The 1,706-nt window shown below is 46.9% G+C and overlaps 1 protein-coding gene across 1 annotated transcript in view; it reads left to right on the top strand.

The window, feature by feature from the left end:
* Window positions 1–1,706, top strand: part of LOC106529781 (tyrosine-protein kinase Fyn) — a gene marked incomplete at its 5' end in the record, with an annotated part of 36,131 nt that overhangs the window by 25,401 nt on the left and 9,024 nt on the right. Inside the window, 2 exon segments of the mRNA XM_014025283.1 lie at window positions 102–281; window positions 1,348–1,424. Coding sequence (XP_013880737.1) covers window positions 102–281; window positions 1,348–1,424 — 257 coding nt within the window.

Here is a 1,706-nt window from a genome sequence, read left to right on the forward strand (position 1 = left end):
CCCCCCCCCCGTGCATGACACCCTCCCACCCTCAGTGTTGTGGACTCGGACACAGTTTGAATGTGTTTCTGCTCACGCCCCGTCTGTCTGCCTGCCATCAGGGACGTGGAACGGCACCACCAAAGTGGCGGTGAAGACGCTGAAGCCCAGCACCATGTCCCCCGAGTCGTTCCTGGAGGAGGCCCAGATCATGAAGAAGCTCCGCCACGACAAGCTGGTGCAGCTGTACGCCGTCGTGTCTGAAGAGCCCATCTACATCGTCACCGAGTACATGAGCAAAGGTAGACACTGTCCACCGTGGCTTTGTGTTTCCTGTTCACTAATAAAACTGTGGAGGAATTGTTGTGCTTGTTTAACTTCAACAGGTTTCTTCTTCAGACCAGACCTGAAGCTAGTCATTTTGATGGTGGTCTAGTCAACTCTGTTTTGTGTGAGCGTTGTTACAAAGACTTTGTTTTTCAGCTTTTTTTCTAAACTTTTGTAAGCTACCGTATTTTTCGGACTATAAGCCACACCCCCAACATAAAAAAAACAGTACACCCAAATTTGCCGTCCAAAGATTCCTTTATTTTTTTGAAGCGAGTGGTTGAAGCAAATGGAGCATAAGAGCCCCCTGGTGGCTGAAGAAAAAAAATCCATGTATAAGCCGCACCGGACTATAAGCCGCATGGTTCAAAGTTCAGGAAAAAAGTCGCGGCTTATAGTCCGAAAAATACGGTAGTYGTCGATTAATCGATTAATCGTGGCAGCCCTAGTTCTCTCGCTCACTCACAGTTAACGTGGTGGAAAGTTCAAACAATACCTGATGTTCTACAGACTGAACAGGCAGTCCTGATGGAGGAAGTGTGACGTCATGTGGGGATAATCTATATAAGCACCACCATTTTCAGCTTCCACACTGTTTTTACACACACTTCAGTTTAACCTGACTGCAGACCGCCTGAAACAAAGGTGGCACCAAATCACACAAAACTTTCTCCACTCGAGTCCAGAGTCKGATCAGAACAAAGATTATTTGGAGCATGAAAGCAAAGCAGTGAGTTTTARAAACCACATCAGATGGAAGGAGTCAGCAGAAAACCCACGTTCCACATTTATTTCTGCTTCTCTGAGTGTTCTTACAGGAAAAAACTGCTGGAGGTTTTTAAATGGGTTCTTTAAAAAAATCACTGAAGTCGTGTCCTTCTGACAACTCTGCTGCTGAGACCACGAACAAACCCCCCGACAAACATCTGCCAGATTCCTTCATGTGGCCGAGCCTGTTCCAGTTAGGGGTGGGGGGCCACAGGACCCCCTGGGCTTCATGTGGAAATGAAGTGACAGCAGGTGTGTGTTTGTTTGCTGCAGGAAGCCTGCTGGACTTCTTGAAGGATGGAGAGGGACGAGCGCTGAAGCTGCCCAACCTGGTGGACATGGCAGCTCAGGTACTGAGGCTGGACATCCAGACATGAGCTGCAAAGACCACATAAGACACACAATAAAAAGGATTTATATGTTTGTTTAAGCTGATTTTATTTGAAAAAATACATTAAAAATTGTTTTTTGAAGTGTGCACTTCATCAGGTAAGTGGTCATTTCTCTGATAATAGCAGGTTTTAGTCTTTTATTTCGGCATGAAGAGCCTGGACCAGGGGTGGAGCCAGACATTTTTCTCTGGGGTGGCCAGACTGGGACCACTACTCACACAGGGGTGGTCAGACTGGGAC

Source organism: Austrofundulus limnaeus, unplaced genomic scaffold, assembly GCF_001266775.1.
Source record: "Austrofundulus limnaeus strain Quisiro unplaced genomic scaffold, Austrofundulus_limnaeus-1.0 Scaffold465, whole genome shotgun sequence".
In the NCBI taxonomy this organism is placed as follows: domain Eukaryota; kingdom Metazoa; phylum Chordata; class Actinopteri; order Cyprinodontiformes; family Rivulidae; genus Austrofundulus; species Austrofundulus limnaeus.